At 38.0% G+C, this 26194-nt stretch overlaps 1 protein-coding gene across 11 annotated transcripts in view; it reads right to left on the bottom strand.

Annotated features, from left to right (window-relative positions):
* Nucleotides 1-26194, bottom strand: part of svilb (supervillin b) — a 46914-nt gene that overhangs the window by 8997 nt on the left and 11723 nt on the right. For 4 of the 11 annotated variants that reach the window (XM_058418876.1, XM_058418875.1, XM_058418867.1 and 1 more), the window contains 26 exons: nt 25066-25151; nt 24929-24986; nt 24346-24500; nt 23387-24092; nt 17620-19890; nt 16848-17021; nt 16556-16581; nt 16394-16458; nt 16115-16251; nt 15020-15115; nt 13270-13531; nt 12890-12976; nt 10973-11636; nt 8453-8921; nt 7329-7455; nt 6172-6219; nt 5733-5813; nt 4776-4923; nt 4199-4294; nt 3984-4064; nt 3691-3868; nt 2962-3134; nt 2473-2628; nt 2172-2308; nt 1149-1296; nt 904-1049 (listed from right to left, as the gene is read on the bottom strand). In XM_058418876.1, coding sequence (XP_058274859.1) covers nt 904-1049; nt 1149-1296; nt 2172-2308; nt 2473-2628; nt 2962-3134; nt 3691-3868; nt 3984-4064; nt 4199-4294; nt 4776-4923; nt 5733-5813; nt 6172-6219; nt 7329-7455; nt 8453-8921; nt 10973-11636; nt 12890-12976; nt 13270-13531; nt 15020-15115; nt 16115-16251; nt 16394-16458; nt 16556-16581; nt 16848-17021; nt 17620-19890; nt 23387-24092; nt 24346-24500; nt 24929-24936 — 6639 coding nt within the window. In that variant the 5' untranslated portion in view covers nt 24937-24986; nt 25066-25151. The remainder of the gene's footprint in view (nt 1-903; nt 1050-1148; nt 1297-2171; nt 2309-2472; nt 2629-2961; nt 3135-3690; nt 3869-3983; nt 4065-4198; nt 4295-4775; nt 4924-5732; nt 5814-6171; nt 6220-7328; nt 7456-8452; nt 8922-10972; nt 11637-12889; nt 12977-13269; nt 13532-15019; nt 15116-16114; nt 16252-16393; nt 16459-16555; nt 16582-16847; nt 17022-17619; nt 19891-23386; nt 24093-24345; nt 24501-24928; nt 24987-25065; nt 25152-26194) is intronic. The other 7 variants (XM_058418868.1, XM_058418873.1, XM_058418872.1 and 4 more) reach the window with 7 other exon arrangements.

A 26194-nucleotide genomic window follows, 5' to 3' on the forward strand; every position in this document is an offset into this window, starting at 1 on the left:
AACAGTATTGTCAAGTGCATTTCCAAAACCCATCAAGCACCATGATGAAACTGGCTCACAGGAAGACCATCCCAGTAAAGCAAGACCAAAACTTACCTCTGCTGCAGAGGAGAAGTTCATTTAGAGTTACCAGCCTCAGAAATCACCAATTAACAGCACCTCAGATTAGAGCCGTTATGAAGGCTTTACAGAGCATCAGTAGCAGACATATCTCAATATCAACTGTTCAAAGGACATTATTGTATATTTCGACCACCTTCAGCATTGTTTTACAATGTAGAAAGAAATATCAGGAAAGACCATTGAATTAGAAGGCATGTCCAAACTTTTGACTGGTAGTGTAAATGTTTGATTCCAAGCAGGTTCAAATAAAATGTTAACAGGAGAGGATTTAAAAAAATTTAAAAAAAAAATTGCTGTCTACATGTCTAGTTAAGACCAATTCTCAGTAGCTCGATGTAGCTGAGGTCAGAATCCGTCTGAATTTATACACCATGCTACAAGTGCAGGCATGTCTAACTCCAGTTTTCTGGTGGTTGAGTTCATTTTTAATTGATAGATGAAATTGAATTAAAGAGAATACTCTTTTCAGGTTTTGGCCATGCTACCTGCAAATACAGATATTTGGACATTAGACATTTAGAGTACTAAACAGATACAGATAATGGCACTGCTTTACCCTAGTTGGAATGATTGTACAAATGATTTAATAAAAGTACAATAAGTTATGTTAGTTACGTGTTACAAAATTTTTGTCCATTACACAGAATAGCATTTCAATTAGCTAAAGGTCATTATCTTTTCTTATTTGAATATTTTATTATATTTTTCCACTATCATTGAAGAAATATTTCAACCTTACTTTAATGATGTGTTCATTATTTTATATTACAGCTTTCATACCTCTTTGGATCCCAAAAGTGAGCAACGAGGAACTCTTCCCCAGAAATCATCATCAGGAAGCAGCTTATCATCCACCAGACGAAAGATGCAATTAGTCTCTACGATCGCATTCTCAAAAAACTCGTCTTCTTCTGGTGTACCAGCCGCTGTTGTGACACAGGCACAGAATGCGTTTCATTTGAATGTAGAGCAAATGTGAAAGAGATGAATATGATTGTGTTTAGATTTTGGTGTTAGGAGCATACGCTGGTAGCTGGCTTGTCCTCCTAAAATTTTCCAAAACTCCGCTGCAGCAGGGCTTTCAAAGTTCACCCCCTCCTCAATGGTCTCCACTTGCGTTGCCCGGCAACCTAGGTCATGGTTCAGCTGTATAAAACTAGCCAGCTCTGATGCCTAATAAAGGTTAAAAGTATAATTTTATAATAAAAGCTAATGACATCAGATTTTTAGCTATATTATCAGACATGGATAAACCTGAGCATCAAGTAATATATTTTTAGATTGATGTGTAGCACTTCTAAGTGACTAAGAATGTACTTTCACACTGAAATACACGCAAAAAACACAGCAACAGAAAAAGTTAAACAAATTCTGCAGATTTAGAAAATTTGTAGATCATAGAGTCAGCACAATTTTTTAATATGCTAATTTTCTTTTTTTGGCCAACAATCCAATTATACAGAATGCAGGTACTGCAATTTTTTTCAAAGCTGCAGCTCGGAACTCTGGCTTTGAGTTCGGCAGCTCAAAAAAATGCCCAAAATCCCTGTGGCTGGGTTGATAGAGGGTCAAAATGCTTTCTCACTGCAATTAAAACTGCACTAGAGTTGGATGGAGATCGCATTGCTTAGACACATACTGTCTTAAAGAACTGCACTACGGGACAATATGTGCATTTGTGAGATATATAGTGGGTTCCAAATGTCTGAGACCATACTGAAAAAGTCTGAGACCACACTGACCTTTTTGTACATAGCTGTTAAGGTGGCATGAGGAAAAGCTGACCTTTTGTACAAAGCCATTAAGTTGGTCAGTATCACAAATTTGCTTGCATTTAAAGAGAGACCTGTTGAATATTCAAGGTATTGAACATTTACTATTGTTGTTTTAAATATTTAAAAAAAAAAATAAAACCTTTCTTAACCAATTGTAAATGAAAAAAACAAAGACCACAAGATGATTAGATTAGGAAAACAAGTATTGAACATAGAGACTCCTGAGATGCTTGATTATGCTTTATGTGTAATAGTAGCCATGACAGGCTGTACCTTTGCTCTCTCTATGACATTTGCAAACTCTCCAATCCAAACGAAGCAGTGCTCAGGCGTAACCAGTAGAAAACAGTCACCACTGTTCAAAGATGAGACTCTGGGCTCCACTAGTCTTGTCTGGACATGTCTGCGACCTGAGAAAAAATAAAATGAAATGGTTTAGGTTGCACAATGCAAATGTTCCTAACCTTTGATATGCCAGTGATAGAATCTATTCATTTTAAAATAAACAATAGCACTGTATAGTGACAATGTTGAAGAGTATAACTTTTTCAAAACAATTGTGTACAGGACTGACCTTTGACTTGCATGAGCATGAGTTTTTTGTATGGAGCAGCACTGTTGTTGGTCACCTGCTCAGAAATGCTGACACTGCGCAAACTCACACTGCTGTAGTTCTCCTTACTAGCCAAACCAGCTAGAGCAGCATCTGAAATACTGGAGCTCTGACTCACTGCAAAACAGATAAAAACAGATCAGTTCATGCAAACACATTTCTTAGTCACCTCATCTCTCAATTTTTAACTCGACCTCTGAACTCTCTTTCTCTATTAGTCCAAATCATCTTATACCAACAACTCTTTCAATTAAATGCAAATTTTCAGGTGTGTGATTGAGCTTTTCATACCATAATTCTTTTTTACTCCCCCTTATAAAACCTTCATTCACACATTTAAATCTCACATTTTCCACATCATGTCTAATGTCTCATCATACCCTCTTCTCCACTTCAATGGCTATGTAGTAATTAGTATTTCCATGTCATCCTTTTCCTCCTATAACTCACTTTTCTCCTGTTTGATCCTCTTGCTTTCCAGAATGCCAATATTGAGTCTCTGTTCAGTGTACTCATGTCTGATGTCCTGACGTGCTGCCAGAATCTTCAGCGGGTTACGTGATGCCTGAACGTTACGTGAAGGACGTATAGCCCTCTTGTGGTGCACCATTGCTGATGCCAGCCTAAGATCAAATAAATTACATTTGTATGTATTTGTATAGGAATCCATGCATATGAACATATTATACATATTTATACAATAGTCACAGAAACTAACCATTTCTGATTTGGCATTCATTCATAATATTGGGAATCCTGTCTAGTCTACTAGTCTAGGTTCAGCATGTAATTTATTAATTCATTGACTATCACAATATACAAAATGATCCTTTTATAATAAGTATTCTTATTTAAAAAAAATAATAATAATAACTAAAGAATCCTTAAACTTCATCCTTTATATGGTAGCCAAAAAAGTCTACCCTCCATGTCCTAAAGCACAATCAATGGGCAATAAAGAAACCTTCCTGCTTCTTTTTGTTTAATTTACATAAATGATCATTTTACATTTTCATTGCATTTTATACATTTTAGTAAAGATTGAGCTTAATTTTAATAGTGATTTAAAAGCAAATGAAGATACATGTGTTTCCTGTTTATGTTGTAAATTTCAACACTGATAGTTTGTGCCAATTTATTTATCTGGAACATATTTCACAATAGGCACTGTATACTTACTTTGGTGTATGTTTTCCAAATATGGCATCAAAATCATCATCGATGGGCACTCTCGGCATGCTGCGTGGGATGTCTGCCACACGGCGATAGAACTTCGAGAAGATTTCATCGTCCAGTCTCATTACTTCTTTCACAGCCTTCTCGGTCACTGTGAGAGTCGTCTCCTGCAAACTAGTCACTGAGAGACAGAAAAAGAGAGAGCACGAAATTGAGAAATAGAAGCAAGTCATTACCATTAACACCAGACTCAAACAGACTGAACTGGAACAGATCAAATTATCAACGGTACTCACCTTTACTGTTCAAATGCCCCAAAAACGTCTCCAGCTTATCCAGTTTCTTGTCGGATTCCATATCTGCTGTGACCTCAATCTCTATTATAGGGATAGACATTGACAGATTCCATGAAGCATTATGCATTTATTTCCTCACATACTCATAATTCTAAGTATAGGCTTGCAGCATTTCAGTCTTAAACAGAAGGAGAGAGAGTGTGTGTTACATTTACCCTCCTGTGGTTTAGAGATAGCTGGTACACCATTCTTTAGCTTTGCAGAGACTGGAGACAGAATGGGACTGATCACTGCAGAGGATGCAGCCAGACCTACAACAGAGATATGAAAAAGCCCTTCAGTTTGTAACAGTTGGATAAAATGGTGTGGTTGTATATGCTGCACTACCGAAAAGATAAGATAACCTATTAATCCCGAAATAAATCCTTTTACCAGAAACTGCTTCAGGTTATGAGAATTAAAACAAATAAATACAAACAAAATATAAATGAAATATTCTGTATATACAGAATGTATACAAAAAGTACAAAAAGGTGGTAGGGAACTATAGGATATTGCACATGATGTGATCTCACATTGTATGATATTGATATTACACATAGTATTATATTAACGTATATAATGCACATAGTATTATATTAACGTATATATTGTAAATATTGTGAACTAGGATAGTGCACATAACATGCCCTGTTTTCATTGTAACAGTTAAAGCTGGAAAAAAATGCTAACAAACTACATAAATGTACAGTGACATGTAATTTGTGTTTGCATGGATTTGTATCTTCCAACCTTTCTTCACCATCCGAGCAGCCACAGTGTACTGGCCAGAGTCATTTGCCACACCCTTTCCGGTGCTTTGCCATGCCTCCTCTCTTGTAGAGATCATCTGCTTCCGCTCTTCGATGGACATCTGTCCCTCTACTCCTTCTGCCAGCCTCTGATTGAATGGAACACAAACAGGAATTAGAAATGGGAAATGTGGCGCAATCACCACACATGCCAACACAAAAAAGCAGTGCAAACTTTCATAACAGTTGGAGAGGTCAATCTGTGAAAACATGCCATCCATAACACCAAGGTGCAGTCAGTTTGCAGCATGTTTAGAAGCAGGCGTTTTTAAACATTGTCTGCTTTGTGCTTAATGATCATCTGAAAAAATGGCATGATCACTGATGCCAGACATAACAATAGTACCAAGTTATTTGGTTAACATTAACCAAATCTGGTTGAAGGGCAAAGAATTCTAGTTGTAAAACCTGCAAACCTAGGTTAAGTTGAACTTTAGATTTTTTTTTTTTCAGCTTCAGATATAATGATGCTGGACATATCTGAACTGGCAGATGAGGTTTGTTTTTAAAATTTTCCACTAACAAAACCATCACAGCTCTGACTTCAAAATACTACAACATACTATTACAGGATATAATCAAGTGACTCACAGCACCTCAGCAATATCCCAGATACACTAATGCATTTGTATCAAATTAAACAAAATATATTTTGCATAGACGGTTAACATAGTTTTGTTCAATTGCAGCAGAAAATTTCGATCTTTACTAATAATAGGCACACAAAAACTAAATATACATAGCACATCTGTTTCCCAACACAAGAGTTCATAAGCCATTCATTGAGGACATTCAGACAACAAGACCATGTTTGCTGCATGTTAGAAAGGCACACAGCCCTGAAGAAGACATCATGATATCAACAAAGTAATTTGTTGAGTGCATTGGCCACACTTACCTGGCATGGTTGGTCTACCGGCTGACATTTTTGGGTGGAATGGAAAGGAGGAGGGGAATAGGTGGAAGCAAAAACAGGCTCCTAAAGGTAGGAGATGATGTGAGAAAGAAAGAGCAGGAAAAAAATGAAAATACAAGAGCACCCAGAGGGAAAGAAATGAGATAAAATAAATCCAAAAGGGTAATGCAACACAAAATGACTCTGAAGGAAACAGGGAATACAGTGGCAAATGTCTACCAGAAGAAAATAGAGCAAAGTCCAGCACATAGCTTTTGAAAAGACAGATGAACACAAGCAAGTCAACAATCAATGCAAAGCTCCGAAAGGTACTCAAGCCCCAACTAATCACCGTGTAGCATAAGCCAGGAAGCAGTGCAGGTAAAATATCTAATCTGCAAAGGCTAAAGTTGTTAATGCAGTATGCATGAACAAATCTTACCCAAACCATCTCAGATGAGGCAAACTCCTCAATAACAGCCCTTTCTTCCTATAACACACAAGTAATGGATGTGTGTGTAAGGCACAGGTTGTTTTTTCTTGTAAAATAAACTAACCACATGTTGTGCTCCATACCATACAAACCACAAAATATGGCTAAAAATTTTTCTAGTTATCAGACTGGTGACAGAAAATCAAGTCTTTTGCACATGTTAACAGCACAAAAACACACAATTTAAATGTGATTAGTTGTGTAGTTAGGGTTTGGACACTACTAAACAATGCTCTTGACCAAGTTAAGCACAATACATCAAGTCATAATTTCATGGCACAAGGTTATGTTTAAAATTAGCTTAGCGAAACCCCTATCCTGAAGTTTCAGATGCATGTATGTCTTTTACCCTACACATTTAGTATGATATTAAGCCATGTCAGTACCAGGTGTCTCAAAGCATGTATAGAACTTTCTCTAGCTCTGTGTGTAAGAGTCAGCAGTACATTAAACTATTGGCATTTATATTACCAGTTAGTTCTGGTCCAGTAATTTGACTGGAATTTGATTTTAAATCCAGATCCATGAGTGCCACAAAAACATTTCATATTTGCAATACTCCACTTGTCTGTTACTTTAATGAGACTAGCAGCTTTTTTTTGCCCCCAGTGTAATAGTCAGTCTTTACTATTGACTGTAGTTTTGCTGTGTTGTTCTGTTAATTATGAGGACTTTTGTTATTTAAAAATATATATTTATAAATAAACATATTGCTAAATTACAAACATTTTCTTTAGTCAATTTCTGCTTAGTTACTCCCATCAGTTGTTGAAGAGAATTGTAAAGTGTAACTAATATTTGCCCATATTGTGTCTGAAATGTCAGTTACTTCATATTTATTTCTTATGAGTAGAATAATTGTATAAATAAGATATCACACCTGTAATCATGCTGTTAATATTGCCATGGTTTTGATTACATGCAGCCCATGACCTCAAGCCTATGGCCAAATCACAGCCGCGCAGATGTTCAGTATAAAAGCCCTCTTGTTTGTGTGACATTTAATTATTTGTAGTATTTGTAGTGTAGCACATATAAACTATATGTAGACACGAGTGTCTACAAACCCGGGGTCTTTTTTATCAGACATTTCTTCAGTCATATACCTTCTTCTTGAAGCCTTGCTCCTCCCATATTTGGTTGCTCATTGATGCCACTTCCTGCACGACTTCTTGTTTCTTGTTCATCCTGTTCTTCCAATCCTCTTCCCCACTCTTTTTCAACAAGGCTAACCTGTGAAAAGAAATGCAGTCACACTCATGGAGACTTATCCTGCACATCACTGGATGCATTTTGAAGACAAAACAGATATTCAGGAAATTGGATTATGCATGTAGCTTCCTAATGATGCATATTTCTTTATAGCAAATATTCTCTTTTTCATCCTCTCCCTGCAACCTCTTTTTACTCTACTTTCCAGTTTCATCCTCACCATGAAGAAGGACAGCCAGCTGAACAGCACATTCTAAAATAGCAATCTCTATGTGGCTCAGCGAAGGAGAGGAGCACTGACCCACATTCATTCATCAAACAGGACGCAAGGAGAACAGTGCTGGTGCCCTTGACACATGCTGCATTCACAGCCATTTCCATACCCAGTCACTATACACTTTTTAGCAACATTTTTTCTATGCACTGATTTACCAGTTTAGGTGTTTAGGTATGAAATAATCCCCCATAGTATATGAGAGGTAAAATAACACACCAAAGCCAAGAAAGGAGGTGTAGAAAGCACAGATACACACAGCATCTGTATGAAGTAAATTAGGCAATTAGTCTAGTTTTTATTTTGGAAAATAGAACCAAGTAAGTGTGTTAGAAAAGACTGTAGGAAGGCACAAAGAAAAATATTTAAAAATATTAACAGTCCCATACACATGAGGAGAGGAGAGGAGAGGAGAGGAGAGGAGAGGAGAGGAGAGGAGAGGAGAGGAGAGGAGAGGAGGGGAGAGGAGAGGAGAGGAGAGGAGAGGAGAGGAGAGGAGAGGAGAGGAGAGGAGAGGAGAGGAGAGGAGAGGAGAGGAGAGGAAAAGATCACCAGTATCACCATCTTCTTATGGTTAAGATCAGTTCCAATTTGAGGTTAAATTTGAACTATACAGATTTTTGGAACCTTACTATAATGACTGTTACAACTGTATAACACACTAGAAAAATATCCTTTATAAACATCAGGATAATATTTTACTTCATTTTGCAGCCTACATGAGACCACTAACCACACACTCACCTCTCCTTAATGGACATTGACGTCATTGTCTCTGGTTCTTCGTGGGCCACAGGAGAAGACTGGGTTTGATTTGGTATGACGTACTGGGGCTTAGGTTGCGTCTGAGGTGGGACCTTAGTCTGTGGGGGATTGTAGGAATAAGACTGAGTGGGGTTGGTTGTCTGAGTGGATACTTTGGTTTGTATCTGTCCAGGGAATTCTGGGTAAATTTGTGCTTCTGTTGGTGGAGGAGACTGGAGGTATGACTGGGGTTTGGGATAAATCTGAGGTGAGGTTTGAGGGGAGCGGTGAGAAGAGCTTTGGAAGTGTGGCTGTATCGTCTTCGGCTGGGGTTTAGGTGAAACAGGAGGAGGACTGGGCTGCAGGTATGTTAGTGTGTGTGGAGCAGTAGTCGTAGTGCGTGAAGGGCTTTGGAGGGAAACAACTGCAGTGCTCACAGTACACACTGAGGGACCGGTCTCAGGAGCATCTATTTAACACACAAAGTGGAAAAGTACAAGTGAAATGGTTAATGCACACATGCACATATGCGTACACAACAATTCTAGCTTTAATATTCTAGTTTTAAATAGAGATTATTGTTACTCTCCTACAATTAGCTAAACTTCAGAAGATTGCTACCATACATACAGATATATACACACACACAGTGACATTGAATCCTCCTTATACACACATTACCACACACAAATATTCTGTGAATACATAATAGCCACAATAATTGGCAGACAAGTAAGCCAATCACAGAGAATCATACCCAAGAGAGGGAGAGAGAGATAGCAAAATACCAAAATAAAAGGGATATAAAAATTATTTTTAAAAAAATTTATAAAAAATTGAGCTATTAGCTTATATTTTGGTAAAGAGAACTTTCAAACTGTATTTTACCCCTTTTCAATTTTTTAAGGATAAGCAGACTGCATGAATCAAGTATTTTAAGTATATCATTCTCCAGTAGCTAAAGTGATAATTGTTGGCAAATGGGTAGTTACCTGAGGTTGGAGAGTTTGTATTTTTTACTTGGTTCTATTAAAATACTTGTTTGTATTTAATTCAGAGATGTGTGATCAGGACTTTTTTGTTTTCTCTTCTCTGCTAGCTGAAGTTAGCAGGAATACCAGGGTACATCTCTCTATTTATCTCTATTGACAGGTTCAGCCTTGAGCTGTGTGATTACAGTGGAGCTCTACATGCCTTCAAACAAAACCTATACTTGAGACAGTTAATGTCTGTTGACTAGTTCATTCTGTAGGGCAAATGGTGCTCATGATTCTGCAGATTGAGTACAGTTGTACTATGGAATAAGTGACTATTACAGCCTAATAAAGAATTAAGCAGAGACCTAACCAGTTAAAAGACAAGCTCAGATAGAAATTAAAATGTCTGGCTTATGTACCTAATGGTCAGTAAATGTGACCGGTCAAATTGATGTGCATAATAAATTGCTCTTCTGTATTGCTGTGGAAACACTGGCATGACAGCACATATTACATTTTCAGAGAAGCCATTACATCCCAAATTACATACTAAAACATTAAATAGGACACCACTAGTGGCTTTACTATGTAGGCAGCCTTGAATTATCACTGAATGTGCACTGACTTGGCAATCACAGCCCTGAGATTAATCATAATGGTAGAGGAGGACGCAGTACAACCCACATTACAAAATGTGTAAAATATTAGTCGTTTATCCTATGTGATACCTCACTGATCACCTTTGACCACAGTACACTCAGACATGTCAGCTCCCAAAAATATTCATTTGATTGTATAAATAAGAACTGGCCTTCAAGGCAAAGCAAACGTATGACATATGGCAAATCAAATAGGTACTACAACATGCACACACTGCAACTGTGTTACCACTGCATAAGCACACTAGGCAGAGAATAATCAGATTGACTCCCTCCTGAGCAGACATCCACACTCCCTCCAAAACATACATTGTCTAAATTGATAGTGAATATAAACAGCACTGACATGGTATTTTTCCCCCTATAAATTTGTTTATAGAAACCAAATGAGGCTTCTATTGTACCTTTCTCTGCATGATCCCCGCCCCCATGTAGAATACTCACATTAATTGTATTACATCTTTCATAAAAATTTCTCATTCATTGTTTCCTCGAAGCAAGCCAGCAATTTATTGCTGCATTTGTACTCACTATAGTGCTAAGAGCACTCTGCTGACTGAAGATAGTAACACTCCAGTAAAAAGCCTCCCACCTCCTTTACAACAGCATTATTAGTTTGTGATACTCAGGCACAGACAAAGAAAGCCGTGTGGGTTGCTTGGATGTGAAATTATGCTAATCGCATTCAACCCAGCATGGCAGAGCTCACTTAACCCAATCAGAAATGGGCTCAGCACATGGACAGGCAACCAAGTGTGACACAGAGTGCAGTATGTGCATTAGATACAATAAGGACACAGCCGAATTGATTACACACCCCTGTAGTTTATTTATTTATTTATTCATTTATCCGTTCACTCACTCTCCATTCCCCCATCTCTTACCTGAGGCAACAACTCTGCTGTGCTCCGTCTGAACAGCGTCTGGCAAAAGGTAACCTTGTGAGATGAGGATCTTGTCTTTCCCTCTCTCCCAGTCTTGCTGCCTCACTCTGTCATGCTCCCTCTCTTGCTCTCTCTCTTTCTGGTTAGTCAGCCCCGCCTCCCTCTCTCCATGAGTGTGGGAGAGTGTGTGTGTAATAGTGTGTGTATGTGTGCGCTGATTAAATACATGAGGGAGTGTGGGTTCTCTGCTTTCTGCCAAACGAAGTCTACACCCATGGTCCTCCTCTTGTTTCTGATCATTGGCTGGTACTCTAGCAGCCAAGCCCTTGCCTTGTGCTGGTTGGATGAGCCCCTCTAATGGGGGTGGAGAGCATATCTCGGGGGGGCAGTTTTCCCCACTCTCAGTTAGGCTGAAATATCGAACACCCCTCTCATATGCTGGAAGCTTATCGTGTGGTGACTGATTGGATGAGAGCAGACTGGGCGGTGCTGCTGGAGTAGGAGTGCGAGAGAGGGCTGGACATGTCTCTGTGTGAACATCTGCAGGGATTGCCATGGATAGGCTTGTCACCATGGCAACAGAAGCCTGGGCGGTGACCGCTGCAACAGAACGGACCAACGATGCAGAGAGAGGCTCCAACTTCAGACGACCTCCATTCTGCAGCTAGACATTGACCGAGAAATACAGGGAGGAAAAACAAGAAATGAATCCATGACCAGACAAAGCATAAAAGTTACAAAAAGGCAACACAATCATGTTAGAGCCCTGTAGCTTTTCCACAAAATCCACCCAAGGTTTGTGCAGTGCACAAGCGCGCACACACACAAACACACACAGTTCAGCTGAGAATGTATAATATACTAAGCTGAATTACTTGATCTCAGAATAACTTCTCACACATTACTACATATATACACATAGCTGAGAGGTTATTATGTAAGAAATGAGATGCCAGTGACATTTAAGCCTGGCATACAGAACAGTCTCCACAACAAATGCAATTTACTCCTTTTCATTCCATTGCAACATGCATGCTATAAAATATGTGGTCAGCAGATTTATGTACAATAGTATAGTCCTTAATGACATAAAAATGGTCAGACAGAGGAGTGGCCAGTATGACAGACATAAATACATTTACATTTCTGGCATTTGGCAGACACCCTTATGCAGAGTGATTCACAATTTAGCTCATTCTTTTTTATACAACTGAGCAATTGAGGTTTAAGGACCTTGCTCAAGGGCCCAGCAGTGGCAGCTTGGTGGTCCTGGGATTTGACCTCACAACCTTATGATCAGTAATCCAACACCTTACCCACATACAAGCTATACAAGCTGCCACATACAAATCTATATTAGTAGTTGTAGTAATAGTAGCAGCAGTAGTAGAAGTAACACTCGAAGTAGGAGTAGCAGTTTTATTAGTAGAAGCAACAAAAGAATATCAGTAAAAGCCACTATAGTAGAAGTATTCAAAGTAATAGTATTAGTAGCAGTACGAGTTGTTGTAGCAGTAATAGAACTAGCAACATTAATAGTATTAATAGTAGTAGCAGTAGTAGAAGTAACATTAGAAGTAGGGAACAGCAGTTTTATTAGTAGCAGCAACAAAAGAATAGCAAAAATAATAGTGGAAGTAGTAATAATAGCATTAGTAGCAGCATTAATAGTAGCAATATCACATAAATCACAACTGCATGACAGAGGAAAGAAAGAGTCAGGTGCGATGATGCATCATTTACACTTCATCCATAGCCACTTTTATAGAATTCCATATGCCTATGAACAGTGTTCAATCAAGCAAGCATTCAATGGGCAACTAACAAGAAGCCAGTATTCAATATGAGGGATGCAAAACTGCCAATCCAAAGCTGTTACTGTCCCAGGCTAACCAAAAGTGGTTCATATTATCTTACTTGATTGCCATTGGGTGGTACTACAAACCCATCAGGCATGGGAAATGGATCTGTCTGATCTGATGGATCTACAGCCTGCATAAGATCCTGTGAAAGGGATAGTGTTCTGATGCTTGAAATTGTGACTAATGCAAAATATCACATTCCTGGAATATTCCAAAGATCTACTTAATCCAAAGATTCATTTAGAGGGAAACAATCCACATCACTATACTGCTATGTGTTTATTTAAATAAACAATTTAACAATTAGAATGTGACTCAAACCTCATTTGAAATATAGGAATAATGCAACAGTGCTGAAACAAGTGCTGTTGTTTAAAATTAATCTGAAAAGTACTTGGAGGAAATTATAATGAGCCAAAAAATAGTTAAATTTACCTGATTTACTTCCCCTTGGGTGATAGGTTGGGTTTGGAACCGGGCATTTTGCCTGCGTGGACGTGAATCTGCACATGCACCCTCTGATTTTTGGGCAGGAGGATGAGACAGGCGGTTAAACAGAGCCATTTTTTCTGCCAGGCTCAGTGTCGACAGGTCAGGCTCCTCAGCCGCTGTCCCTTCTCCGGTTCTCACATCTTCTGGTGGAACTTCCTTCTCCTTCTCCTGTGGAGCGAAGTCAGGGGCTGAGGGAGTCTGCATGCTGGGAGAAGACAAACAATCACATCACTGCAAGAAATGCGAAGAGAGTAAAGAATTTGCAGGCTTGCAGTTGCACCACTGATATGCATACATGCTCCAAAAGAACATAGAAAAACAGCAGTCATATGTTTCAATCAAAATAAAATATATGTATAGGATCACAGGATGCATAAAAGTAAATATTAACTGCACGCTGTAAAAGGAAAAAAAAAACACACTGAAGAGCAGCACAGACACAGCAAATCAAGCAACAATGTAACACGTACATGTTACACAGAAAAATACAACACTCAAAAACACTTTGCATATTGATTAATTGAAATGTTAATGTTACATTAATGTTCATAACTAAAAAGTGTTTTAGCATGAGCCATTACTGAGTGAAATAACCAGGAGATGGTAACAAAGTACTAGGTATTAATCACTACCTGATACAAAGTGTGAGGTTCACCTCTAAAATTTCCATCCCGTTCCAGCATGTTACATTATCAACAAACTATATAGTTCAGAATTAATACACCATAAGTAACATTAATAAATTAACTCTTATATTAACCCTCAATGGACCACATTATATTTTTTTTTAATTGCTTTACTGTTCTGCTACAATCATAAAATAGATTTGCAAGTTTGTCTTGTACACTAACATACAGTTTTTCAAAATTCTTTCATGAAAACATTAACAATGTACTACATTTGAGAAATTCTTTACATGTTTAATTTGAACTCTATGGGTCATTGCTAGTTTGGCATTGTTTTTAACTGATTTGGATGGCACTACAGAAGGAGAAATAATTTTATAAAATTGACCTGATGGCATTTAAGTTATGTAAAATACGCTTACCATTGTGTGCTTTGCCCATGTGTCAGTGCTTGTACAGGTTGCCTTGATAACTAAACGGTTTACTTACATGGCAGGAAAACAAAAGTTTGTGGATAAGAGAATAAGACTTTTTGTAAGTGAAAAGCAATCGTTGGGATGATTTTAAATGTTAAAAAATTCTCTGCTTTTTTTGTCATTTACATAGTAAAAAGTCCAAAGAGGATTGCTCTTTAATTTAAATAATAAACCTAAACAAACTTCCTTTCTGCCTTGGATAGCAACTGGCTGGTCAGATATACAAATACATAGAAGCAAATATTTAAAATTACAAGCGAGTCTAATATTGAAGGTGAAATATTTCCTTCATATTGTGTAAAATAAAATAGAATAGTAACGCAGAGTACAGCATTTCACCAGTAGAGGATGCTGTCCACAGCCTTTACTGCACAGAAGACATAAAACATATCCAATACACACACCAGTTCAAGATGCAGAGACACTGAAGGCACAGCAATAAAATCACACTAACTGGAGATTTGGCCAAACTTAAAATCAATAGCCATGCTGCAAACATATATACATAAACAGGTATTATATAAACACAGCAGAACTAACTGTACAAGCTTAAAGAAAGCCCTAAAAGCTCATACACATACAATCAGGTACCTGAAGTTAGTCACTGTGGTGCTGACTACTGTGGGACTGGGAAACCTGGGGGCTGTGGTTTGAACAGTGACGATTTGGGTGGGGGGACCAGGAGAACTTTAGAAAAGGACAAATAATGCCAAGGAAATCAATGAAAGATGGTCACAACTCTGTAAACCAGTGACAAATGAACTATAAATAAAAGCAAACCAGAATTACTGCAATAGTAGCAGACACTGGAAAAGAGAGAAGTCAAAGCAACACAACATGAAAATCTTGGAAAACGTGAAGCGCATGAAGTTACAAAACAATGCTACGTATAACCCAAAATCCATTGTTAGGGTCAATACTGAAATTGCTTATAATCACTCAAACAAATCCAAAATAGCTATCTGCTCCGTACTAGAAAATACTAAAAGATTGGCAGGTTAAATTAATTGACAAATACATTCAAAATTTTCAGTGGTTACAACACCACAATTCAAAAAGTTTCTGCAATGCCTTGCATATGTATATAGCACCTTTAACTTTTACATAGTGGCCAACAGTAACTATGAAGGAGCTCCACATCTCAATGGGAGACTCTGTCCACAGGTTAACTATAGCCTGGAGATATGGAAGAGTGGCAAGTCTGAAATGTCATTTGGAACATTTGGCAGAAACCAAACACCCCTGATTTCTATTAAAATATCATCTCCACATTGAAGTATGGGGTTACCCCCTATATAAACTATATTCCTGACATTTTGAAGAATGTCTTTAATATTATTCTGTTGGATGTTCAAGGTTTAGGATGATTTTCAGAAGAAAAACCTGATTGATATAGTTCCAAACTTTGTCCCAGACTTGCTTTGATGGATCCCTGGTCTTCAAAATACTGTTTATTGAGATGTGTTCTCTAAACTCTGTCCATCCAGGAATGGATGTATTTGTGTACACACGGCACAGGGCATTTAATTGCACATATGTGACCTTCACTTAACTAATCAAGTGACTTATAGTGGCAACTAATTTGGGGTTTCTCAACATTTCATAATTAATTTTTTTTTTGGTAAATAAGACTCAGATTTTTCATGGAGTTTGTGTGTAGAAGTGATGTTAGGAGAAGTGACCTACGTCGCAGCGATGACCACTTCCTCTGTGGTAACAGGCTGAGTTCTGGAACGGTCCTGTGTGCGCCTGAGTCTCCTCTCCACTGCCGCATTACGGGACCGAGGTTTGGGAACACCACTTTCTGAAGTCTTCTCAAGCTCCTAAAATATAATGGCAAGTAAAAACAAAAATACTAAATAAAATATTAAAGCAGGCATAAAAAGCAAACATGACAATGCCACAAATATTATATTATATTATATTATATATATATATATATATATAGATTATATGATCTTATACCCTGAAAAGGGACCTCTTGGCTGCTACACTCATCTTTGCACGCTCATCCAACTTCTCTTCATCTACTAGAGAAAGAAAGTGGGCGTTTGTGAGTGAGCTTTGATCACTGATCTTTTTTGTTTGTTGTATTATAATATAATCCATAAATGGAGATAAGCTCACCTTCTGCCTTATGTAACTCCAGAGACCTAAGGAATACCAAGCAAAAAATACAATAAAAACAAAGAGCCAAGGATTGCATAGAAACTTTTTAAAAATGTAAACCTAAAAAAAGAAAAGTCTACAATCATTTCCATTGAATCCTCACTGGCAGGACTTCTAACATTCTAACATTCATTCAAGTTCTAACATTCAAAGCAATCATGAGGATCTTAAAAACCTAGCCTAGAGAAGTGTCAGAGTTAAAAGAGAATCATTTTTGTGAGCGTTATTATACCTGTTTGTAATACCATACCTATCAGACTGTAGTCTTTCAGCTGATGTGACTGGCTGGGTTCTGAACCTTTCAGAAGCCTTGCGATCATCACCAGGGTTGATGTACCTTCTAGGTCGGCGTTGCCCCTTTTCTTGGTCAATAATCTCTGCAGACTCAGTCTCCTGGGCAGCAGTTTCGATCTTAGATTCATTTCTTCATATGGGACAAGTGTGATTTAAAGCAATGGAAAAAAAATTATAATTATTAAAATGCAAATCATTGCTTATTAAATTTACATTTCGTAATTTTAAAGTACAAGTTTCCTATTAAATAGTTTATGGTAAAGCAACAAATTTATCATAAATTGAAGCCTCATGCACACCAACAGACACACAATCGATTTTGTTTATTTAATTTACACACATGCAATTGCTCAATAAAAAAAGCATTTTACCAAATATTCCCTAATTCTGGCAAAAATAATAAATATTCATTTATTAATTCTAGCAATTTATTAGGGTTAGTTATTGTTTTAAGACTGGTAAGATTTCTCTCAAAGATTTCACATAGATCTCTCTCACACTGCTTAATACTTTAACAACATATACTGCTCAATGCATCACAGCAAAGTGTGAGACTGAGGTTAATCAGCAGAGTCTAACAGCACGTTAAATCGTCAACAGATTAATGCATTTAGTTCGCTTGCTTGAAGACGATGTTAACAATCAAAGCCATAAGAGCAAAACATTGTCTCCATGTTAAAAGAATTAGTATTTGTATCTATTTCAAGACTCAAGTGCTATCCACGTACAATTCTGGCCTACGTCCTGAGGCATTCTCTAGATAGGAATGCCTGAGCTTTGCCACAGAAACTCTTGTATCCAAAGCCCCTACTTCACCATTGGTGGTTCCTGTGTCCCTGGCATTATGCCCCACACCTGTTGGCATAATGGATTCTCGACTTGCAGCACGATCAAGACAACGCATTGCTGCAGATCGCTGAGCCACTCCAATATCTGACAAAGATCGAGTCCGGGTTTTTGGCTTGAGATCATCCCTACTTCTTCTGTGGCGGGCCTGAGGGATGGAGGAACCGCTCTGTAAGTAACAGCCTTCTCCCAGTCTATGATGCAAAGATGGGTCACTGCCCTCTTGTGTGGGTGTAGTGTCCATAGCTTCTAGCATGTCATGATTTATCTTCTTACGTCTGTCTCCCTCCATTTGGCCACCTGTTTGGTCAGTTTGATCTTGGCTATCCCTATTACCCGACTGGCTGATCCTACGCACTCTACATACTTTCCAATCATCTTCGGATTGGCTTATCCTTCTGTGTCTGAGATGTGCTTCACCATCCTCTGGCTGGCTGATCCTCCTTCGTCTGCCCTGCATTTCTAACATCTCGCTCTGGATCATCTTTTGACCTTCAACATTTTCTACATCATAAACCTTCGAGTTACTTATTTCATTTAGCTGAACCTTATCAAACGTTGCAGTTCTCCCTTTACTTTGTCCATCTTTTATCTCAAATTGAGTAAGCCTTTTGTCAAGGCCTTGTGCTATATCTGATTTACTAGCCCAGTTTTCAACCTGCCTAGATGGATCTTCAACATGTTTAAAGATCTGTAACTGTTCCACTGACTTCCCATTAATGCTATCAATTTGTCCTTTACCGTAATGCTGAACTTGACCTAACTTGCTTATTTTTCTATCATCCCATCTCTCTTTCCCTTCCATCTTTTCACACCCAACCTGCATTTCTCCCTGTATTCTCTTTTTGCTGCTCAGTCTAGGTCTTTCTTGAGACTCACTAATTTTCCCATCACCTTGACCTGCTCTGTTCTGCATGTGGCTGATCCTGTTTTCTCCTTTACTTCCTTCCTCCCCCAGTGGGCTGACTCTCCTTATATCTTGCCCTTCTCTCATCTCAAAGTTGCCACCCCTGCTTCTGCCCTTATCTACCCTCTCATCTAATTGTTCAACACTCACTCTGCCTCCTCGCTCAATCTCTTCTGACTGGCTGATTCTCCTGCTTCTCCTACCCTCCAAAACTTCCTCAGCATGTCTGTTCATGGTGTCATCTACACTTCTCTCCCGACGGCGAATTTCAGAAGGCAATACAGCTTTTCTGCTCTTCAGCAGGCTTTCTGATAGTGGATCATTTCTTGAAGCTGATCTGCCTTCCCTTTGGAAAAGCGGAATATGTTCAGCACTGGCCCTTTGATTGGTTTCCACACCTTCTCTACCAATTGGTGTTAACCTAGGTATGTCTGCATGCCCCTGAGTGTCTGGAGGCCCATGAGTTGCAGAAGGACTGGGTGAAGCACGTGCAATATTCCCATTCAATGGAGCAGGTTGATGGCTAGGCCAGTAGGAAGGACCATGATGAGGATGGCCATAGATAGGGTGCAGATCTTCATTGGGATCATAAGGAAGAGGCTGACCATGATTATATCCAGAAACAACTGGCTGAATCTGTCCAAATGATTGAGACACATGTCCAACCGTATACAGAGGTTGGTGGTGAGAAGCATTGCCCACAAGCATTGGTTGATGGAGGTCTACATATTTAAGTTCAGGTTGTGGGGCATTTGTAGTCTCAGGAATTAATTGTTGAAAATCTCTGTCTCTAGAATGAATCTGTGGGGGAATTCTACGCATCTGAGTTGGCTGTTGCATGTCCCTGTAATAGGGTGAAAGTTGTGTATAGTCTGGCTGGCAACTCATAGCATTTGGATGTCCCTGAAGCCTCTGATCATAGTTTAGATGTTCTACATTTGGTGCACACTGAGGTTCACCTGAGAGTAAACGCTGATGGCGAGTTGATTCTATACTCCGTGCACGTTGATATCTTGGTGGTTCGGCACTGTGTGCTCGAAAGTAATGGGAAGATTCTGTATTCAAATTCTGCTGTTGGCCTAGGGGTTCTGCAGTCCATGTTTGTAGCTGAATTGTAGATTCAGAGTGAGGGGCTAAATGTGAAGGAGTATCAACAGGGAGACGTCGGACTGAGAATGCATCTGATCCTGAATCAGATGTCCGTCCTAAGCTGCTTTCCCTTGACCGTCTCTCTCTCCCTCGTATTCTTCATAAGGGGATAAAAAAAAATATTAGCGCTGACCATGTCAAGATTTTAACTATCTAGAGACCTTCATAACAAAGACAAGATTAGTAATAAATACTTGATCCAACATTTGCTTGTTGTTGGTGTATATTGTGACATTTTAACTTGAAGCCATACTATTTATGCAACTTTTAACCCGGTGTGGTGTTAGCCAAATCAAAACAGCATACAGGTACATTACCTATTTAAGTAACCTGCTTTGGATAAACAGCAAGTAACAAATGACTTTTACACATTTAAGAAAATAAGGTTGGTAATTCTTTTGGCACACATGACAAAAAAGCTGTACAAAAACAGGTATAAATTAAGGCTTAGTCCAAAGCATTAGGTGCAACATAATTAAATGTTTATTAACTGGCATATGTATTGTATTTAGTATTGGTATTACATATTATATTTATTTATATATATATATATATATATATATATATTTTTTTTTTAAACCAATCATGCACTATTGAGTAGTGGCAGGCCCCCAAAGGCCAAAGTAGTGGATAACCAAATAACACTTTCTATTATAAAGCAGATGGTGTACTACATAGCATACATAATCATGTGGCTTTGTTATGTCTGACTCACAACGGAGCTTTTTTATTGATGATGGCACATAATTTTGTAGTGTACCAGATAATGTACCCAAAACCCATAATTTGTTTAATCAACTGTTGATGACAAAAGCAAAATTACACTTGGAGTAAAACTGTAAGCTGGAAATGTACAGAAATTCTTACAAATAGTGAATAAAAACTATTTTATACCTCATTCTTCCCCATTCTCCCATTGACAAGTACACAGCTTTTAATGCCCGGATGATTTTATAATCAAGGGTCAAGGACCCTTATTAATCAGAATTTAAGTTATGCAATGCCAGCAGATGTGTTTCATTACTGAAACTTCTGTATGACATTGAGTTGACCACCAGTTTGAGGGCAGATTCAGGATTCACCATTGATCTTTTGTAGAAAAATATTCACCCAGCTATCCACATTTACATAATCACTAGCAAACAGCATGCACCAATTTAGCATATATGCACATAATTTGGGATTTTTCCATTTAAATTAAGATGCATATCATTTAAATGAACCTGGCATCAATGTGTAGCAATAACCTCCGAGTCAGTAAAATGGAAAATCTTGCTTTTAAATAATACAACTAGAACAAGAACAGTGCTACTGATGCAAAGTACCATTCTTGCATTGCACCTATGATTTGTTATTTTTCCTCTCATTCCACACATTCATTCTAAATACTGAAACAATGAAAAAGGGAACGAATATTCTAATTATTACGGTAGCACTGTGTATACTGTAAATTTTTTGAGAAACTGTCCAAGTCATAGAATTTTAAACAACAAGTCTTCTAAATCTTTTCTGTCAATAAAAACATGAGTATGTCAAGTGTTTTGATAAAATGATACTCTGACTAAAACTCTGAATATTAAAGCTGTCTGCAATATAATATTTGAATGTGATTTTGATCAAATGCAACTTTTATATAAAAAAAAAAAAACCTATTTCATCTCCAACATACCATAATATAAAAATCATAAAATCATAATACCAGTTGCTCCAAAGGGTAAAATGTTTTTTTTTGTCTTTCTTTGAAAATGTACAAACAAGGAATTATACAGACTTTTTGATACCGAAAGGTGGAGCAAATAAAATTCCTTATATGAATGGTCAAAGTGAACAACCAGTGGTTTGCCTGCCTTGAGAAGTCAGTAAGTGAGACTCAAACAGATGAAACTAGAGGAATGCACGAGTTAGCAGGGAAGAATTTAGGTGGTTTCTCTGACTGTACACTATAAATGATGGGAAAGCAGACAAATGAATTTTGCATGCCCAGGGGGAATATTTTAAAAGGGCACAAGCAATCGTGTACCTGGACGGCCAGTTGATATGCGAGTTTGTCTCATCATCCGAGTCTTTCTGGAGAGACCACTCACTTTAAGACAAAGACACCATGCTAGAAATATCGGCCAGAATAGGGCAGCTTATAATGATAATAAATGAACCAAAAAATGGTAACAGGGTTACTGTTTCGCTATGACAAATTAACACCAGTGCACTTCACCTTAATTGTGAGGTTCAGAACTATGGACATGGACAATTTTACTATGATTTGAGCTCATCACCACAACTGCAGAACATATTTTAAGTTTATTTTAGTTTATCCCCTTAGTGTGTGATGTTGGGTCTTTAAACTTGATGCTGTTTTAGGATTAAGAGATTGCTCCAAAAGAACCACAAAAAAACAAAGAATGAGTGAGATAGTTTGAAATCAACGTCTATTTTGTTATACGTCTTTAGACTTCTGCTTTTAGCACTTAATATATCATTTAAAGCATATACAATATAGTTAAATAGCTAGTCATTGTACAAATACAACCTTTCTGTGCTTATTATAATAGTAACATTGTTTACATTTAATACAATATTAATATTTAAAATGTATTAAGCTAGAACTGTTGCATAAAACTGATGGCCTCTTGGATTTGTCTATGGCAAATTAAACTTTGCTATTAAAATTAACTGTGTTCCCCTTTGTGAACCCAGGAGACCCATGCAGCTTCCACCTTTAAGGCTCTGCCCCATTAACCAGAATTTGAAAGAAGGCTATTTATTAAGTTGATTTGGATAAAAACTGCAAATGTAAAGCGCCTAACTGATTAAATGTAATGTGGTTGCCTTGCATAAAAGCAGAAATAGATGAAGAAGCAAGCAAATGATAGCATATCACTATTGCCATGACCAAAGTAGCTGAGAAAAGCTCCAGAGAGCCACATTGGTTAATTAATAAATAAATAAATAAATAAATAAAACCTTTTATAAAGCACTTCCATAATTTACCTATGTAGTTTGCTGTTGCTTTATATTAGAAATTGGAGAGAATTAATGCACCAAATTCTGTACACCAATGTCAAAGCTGAACCAACCAACAAGGAGAGTATTGAAATCTTAGCTACCATTATTTGATAGAAATTTAAGCACAACCTCATGTATCCAGGGAAATTCTATGTTCTCATCTAGTGCTCTTCAGAAGACATTAGCATGGGGTTTAAACCAAGCAGTCATGGGCATCATTATAATAAAAGATAAATGGATGTTATAATAAAAGATAAATGGCCAAATTCACTGCATAGGTTTATGACAACTGATCTCTTGCTCAGCACAATAGTGCATTTACACAACAGAAGCATAAAGGACATAAAGCATAATAAAAGAAGCTGAGAAAACACTCAGCCTCTTATCTATATCCTTCAACATCATGATCCATGTATATTAAAAAAAAGTTAAGCTGATGGTTTGCTAACATCCAGGGTTTTCTATGAGCTTGTGTTTTAATCATGAAAGATGACTACAGTGGATTAATTTTGAAAAAAAATAAATAAATAAATCAAGGAAATACTACACTAATTCAAGGACATACTAAAAGAAGAAGCTCACAGACTTACCCCTGTCGGCTGAGGATGTTTTGTGCCTGCTGCTCAATAAACAGATCTCCTGGGGAGATTCCCTGGCGTGCGGAGGGCAATGAGGCACGGCGGGCTGCCCTGGGGGATCTAGGCACTGCAGCAACACCTCTAGCCTGTTGGGCTGGCCCCTTTTCCACAGTGGGTGGAGCTTCTTGTTGGTATGATCGGCGGTTGCTGTCTGGAGTTCTCCGGTAGTTCTCCAGGTTGACCCTTTCCCTCTCTAGCTCTGTATCCATTTTCTTGTCTCGAGAACTGAAAGTGTTTCTTCTTTGTGTGTGAGGGGCAGAATCATCAGCAGGCATGGTAACCCGGCCAACACCTGAGCTGCTGTATCTTGACCTGTTGACGTTACGGTCACGCCCTTTCTCCTTCTCCTCTCTCCACTGTTCCTGTTTTTGACCTTGTCCCCCATCAGGCAAAGCTTGTTTGTCCAAGGATTCTCTGTTGGCACGCGTGTGTCGTGGTGTGTAATCCATATCAGGTTCCTGGTCAAGAAGGATCCCATAACGTTCTGATAACTGCCGTCGACGCTCAGCTTTGTAGCGAGCTATTCGTTCTGCTTTGGAGCTGAGGCTTTCAGGGTTAGAATCCTGAACAGGATGCACAGGAATTTGTGCACTGGGCTGCGTTTGAGCCCTTGATTGCCTCTCTGTATTGTCCATCTCATCACAACTGTAGTGCCTCACTGTGAAAAACAAGAACGAACAGGAAGTAGAAATTAATCATAATACATTTAATTCTATAACTTGCAATAAAATAAACTTCTTTCACATAGAAGATCTAGCAAACTATTTATAATATTTGGTTACTCCAAGATTATTACTGTATAGTAAGTGGTGTTTCATTAAGACATGGACAGGTCTTTTATTAGGACATGTACCTAGTTGACAAATATTACAGCAGAATAGTTAATATGAAGTAAATTACAAGCACAATACCTGGCTCATTAGAGTCTGAAGCACGTGTATACCGTGGCGTGTCTTCCTCCAGTAGCCGATTGGTCACCATGCCAGGTGTGTATTGCATACTCGTAGCCAAGGCAGATGGTACATCTGTCTCTATACCCTCCAGTCTTCGCGCAATTCTCTCTTTTCTATAGGGAATGACATCTTATTTGATATTTTTTGGTTGCTTTGAAATTGGGAAGGCAGTAGGTTTACTCTAGAACAAGGTTCTTAACCTTTCCCCCCCAGTGCAACCCAATTCATCACCCAGAATGCCTGGGTATGCACTGATGCACAGATAAGCAAAGATGTCTGATTTACAGAGAAAAAGTTCACAATAATAATAATAAGAAGAAGAAGAAGAAGAATTTGTTCACAATAATAAATCTGAGATGGTGCCATCAGGCAAACCTTTCATTCAACTATCAAAATTTATTTGTTCTTAATCTTTTTTTTTTTTTTTTTTTAATGCCACTCATGACACCCCAGGGACCACATCAGGACCTTCAGGGGGTTGAGACCCCCAGGTTAAGAACCTCTGCCCTAGAAATGTAATACTTAATATATATACACTCACCTTTTCATTTTAGTATCACTCGTGATATCAGTTTCAAAATGCTTTCGTAACTCTGAAACTATAAAGAAAGTTTGTGAGGTTCCCAAAAAACTTTTTAAACTTCTCCAGCTGAAGGTCAGTGAGTTAGGATCACTTACCTTTGGGAAGCACAGCAAGAATTTTGTCGTCGATATCTGTGACTGTGTGCGTGTTTTTATATTCACTGGAAAGGTCTTTTGTAACGCTGTAAAGAAGAGAAAACGTAAAGAAGAGTTAAAGATTCTTAGTTCAGGAAAACAAATAATAAAAACATGACTAAGCCTTACCTAAATGTCTGAAAAACTGCAGGCTCAGCCAAATGTAACTCCTGCAGTCTTGCATTTCATGAACAAAAACTGAATTCACTTGAAACAACCCACAAAAATGCTAAATTTTCCACTTTATTGGTGCTTTAAGACCACTCACTACTGCGATATTTCGAATTCGACTATAGCGATAAAATGTCTTGAGACACTTTCAGTAATCAATGGAAGCCTGCGTCAGTCACCTGCTCCTGTGCGACATTTTAATAGGAATTGGTAAACTATGTCATGGACTCTGATTGTCCTCGTGGTCTGCCTACAGAAATAGATTAGGAGCTAAGCTATTAATACATGCCTTGAGTTCTACTTTCCCATGCCATCATGCTTGCCCAGTCTAAACAGGGTACTCCAATTACTAACGTCTGCAGTGAAGACATTCCGATACCCAACACTCGGCCACCTTTTCGTGGCTAATGACAAATCAGGCAACTTTATTGTGGGCTCTAATTACAGTTTAAACCTGATATGGAAGTCAAAATGTGTACAATTAATTGGCCAAATCATAAGTAATTCGAAGAGTGGACCAAACTCATGACCAACTTTCCATAATTCTTTGATGAATGGTGCTCAGTGATGAAGTGTCTAAAATTATATCTAGACATCCACCTTTTGTGTATTTTTAAATTCTATAAATCTTACATGAGACTGAATATTTTGACTGAGAAGGAGAAGGAAAGAGCTTACAACACAAGAGAGACAGGGGGATGTTGACCAACAAGTTAATGAACATAAAAATGATCGCCAATGCTGAATCCAGGGCATTTTTTATAGGGTTTTCAATATTGCTTTTTGAAGAATACCAAGGTAAAAACAAAATAATTACATGTCCCCATGGTATTAGGCTGAAAATATAACTCACTGCAGTTGTTTTATATTATGATTTTTTTAATGAAGGGACAATAATTCAAAAACATTAGTGTATTTG

This window comes from Hemibagrus wyckioides, linkage group LG20 (assembly GCF_019097595.1).
Source record: "Hemibagrus wyckioides isolate EC202008001 linkage group LG20, SWU_Hwy_1.0, whole genome shotgun sequence".
NCBI lineage: Eukaryota > Metazoa > Chordata > Actinopteri > Siluriformes > Bagridae > Hemibagrus > Hemibagrus wyckioides.